At 67.6% G+C, this 986-nt stretch overlaps 1 protein-coding gene across 1 annotated transcript in view; it reads left to right on the top strand.

Moving 5' to 3' along the window:
- The first annotated feature begins 843 nt into the window (after positions 1 to 843).
- Positions 844 to 986, top strand: part of RNF215 (ring finger protein 215) — an 11,705-nt gene continuing 11,562 nt past the window's right edge. Inside the window, exon 1 of the mRNA XM_007461192.1 lies at positions 844 to 983. Coding sequence (XP_007461254.1) covers positions 844 to 983 — 140 coding nt within the window. The remainder of the gene's footprint in view (positions 984 to 986) is intronic.

Raw genomic sequence — 986 nt, 5'->3', positions numbered from 1 at the left:
AGTGTCATGGTTCCTCAGGCCTTTGCTCTTTTATCACAATACAATTTTTTTAAAGTTTTCAGACTGAGCCAGCCCCCAGCAGCAGCAACCCCTGGGAGAGAAGGATGAGTTTTAGGACCGTCCATGGAACTTTCACATTCCGGTGGGCGTCAGACATGACTTGTTGGGGGTGAGGCAGTGCTGGTCTTCTATCGTGCCGTTTCAAGGCCTGAAGACCCAGCCTCTGGGCCCCACTGTGGAACTGTGTTAGCTGGGGGTCCCTGGCCCCTCTCTCTGCCCCTCCAGGACCCTTGCCTCAATCTCGCCCCTCGCCACCCCCCGAACACCTGTCAGGCCAGTCTCTGGAGTTCAGTCTGGTGGAGAAATGGAGAACCAGGCCAACAGTGTGACCGTCAGGCGGCTCCAGAGCAAGGGCTAGCGTCCAGACCCCCAGAAGTTCCTCGTTGCTGCCCTTCTGGAGCCCCGATCGTGCCTCCGGCTCCCCAAGTCGCCAACTATCTTCCAGCTATCTCCGTCGGTCTCCCTTCCTCTGGTCTCCGCCGTCTGACAACCGAAAGCTGGGAGCGCCTCCTCTGACTTCCCACCTCTGCTAGTTGACCTGGGCTCCGCCCGGCTGCAGGCCCGCTGACCGCCGGCGCCTGTGTTCTCCACGGCCACCAGGGGGCGCGCGCGGCCGAGTCTGGGCGCGGGAGCCGCCGCGAGCCCACCCCGCCTCCCGGCGCTCCTCCCCGTCCGGCCACGGCCCCGCCCCTGCCCCTCCCGGCGTCCCGCCCCGTCCGGCTGCGGCCTGGCTCCCTCCGCTTCCCCACGCTCCCAGGACCCCCGGCGCCCCTGTGTCCGGCCATGGGCCCCGCCGCTCGCCCCACGCCGAGGTCGCCGCCCCCGCCTCCTCCGCCGCCGCCGTCGCCACTGCTGCTGCTGTTGCCCCTGCTGCCATTCTGGCTGGGCCTGGCGGGGCCCGGGGCCGCGGCGGACGGCAGCGAGCC

This window comes from Lipotes vexillifer, unplaced genomic scaffold (assembly GCF_000442215.2).
Source record: "Lipotes vexillifer unplaced genomic scaffold, Lipotes_vexillifer_v1.1 scaffold691, whole genome shotgun sequence".
NCBI lineage: Eukaryota > Metazoa > Chordata > Mammalia > Artiodactyla > Lipotidae > Lipotes > Lipotes vexillifer.
Note: the sequence above shows the minus strand (reverse complement) of the source record. Positions and strands in the feature narration are given on the sequence as shown.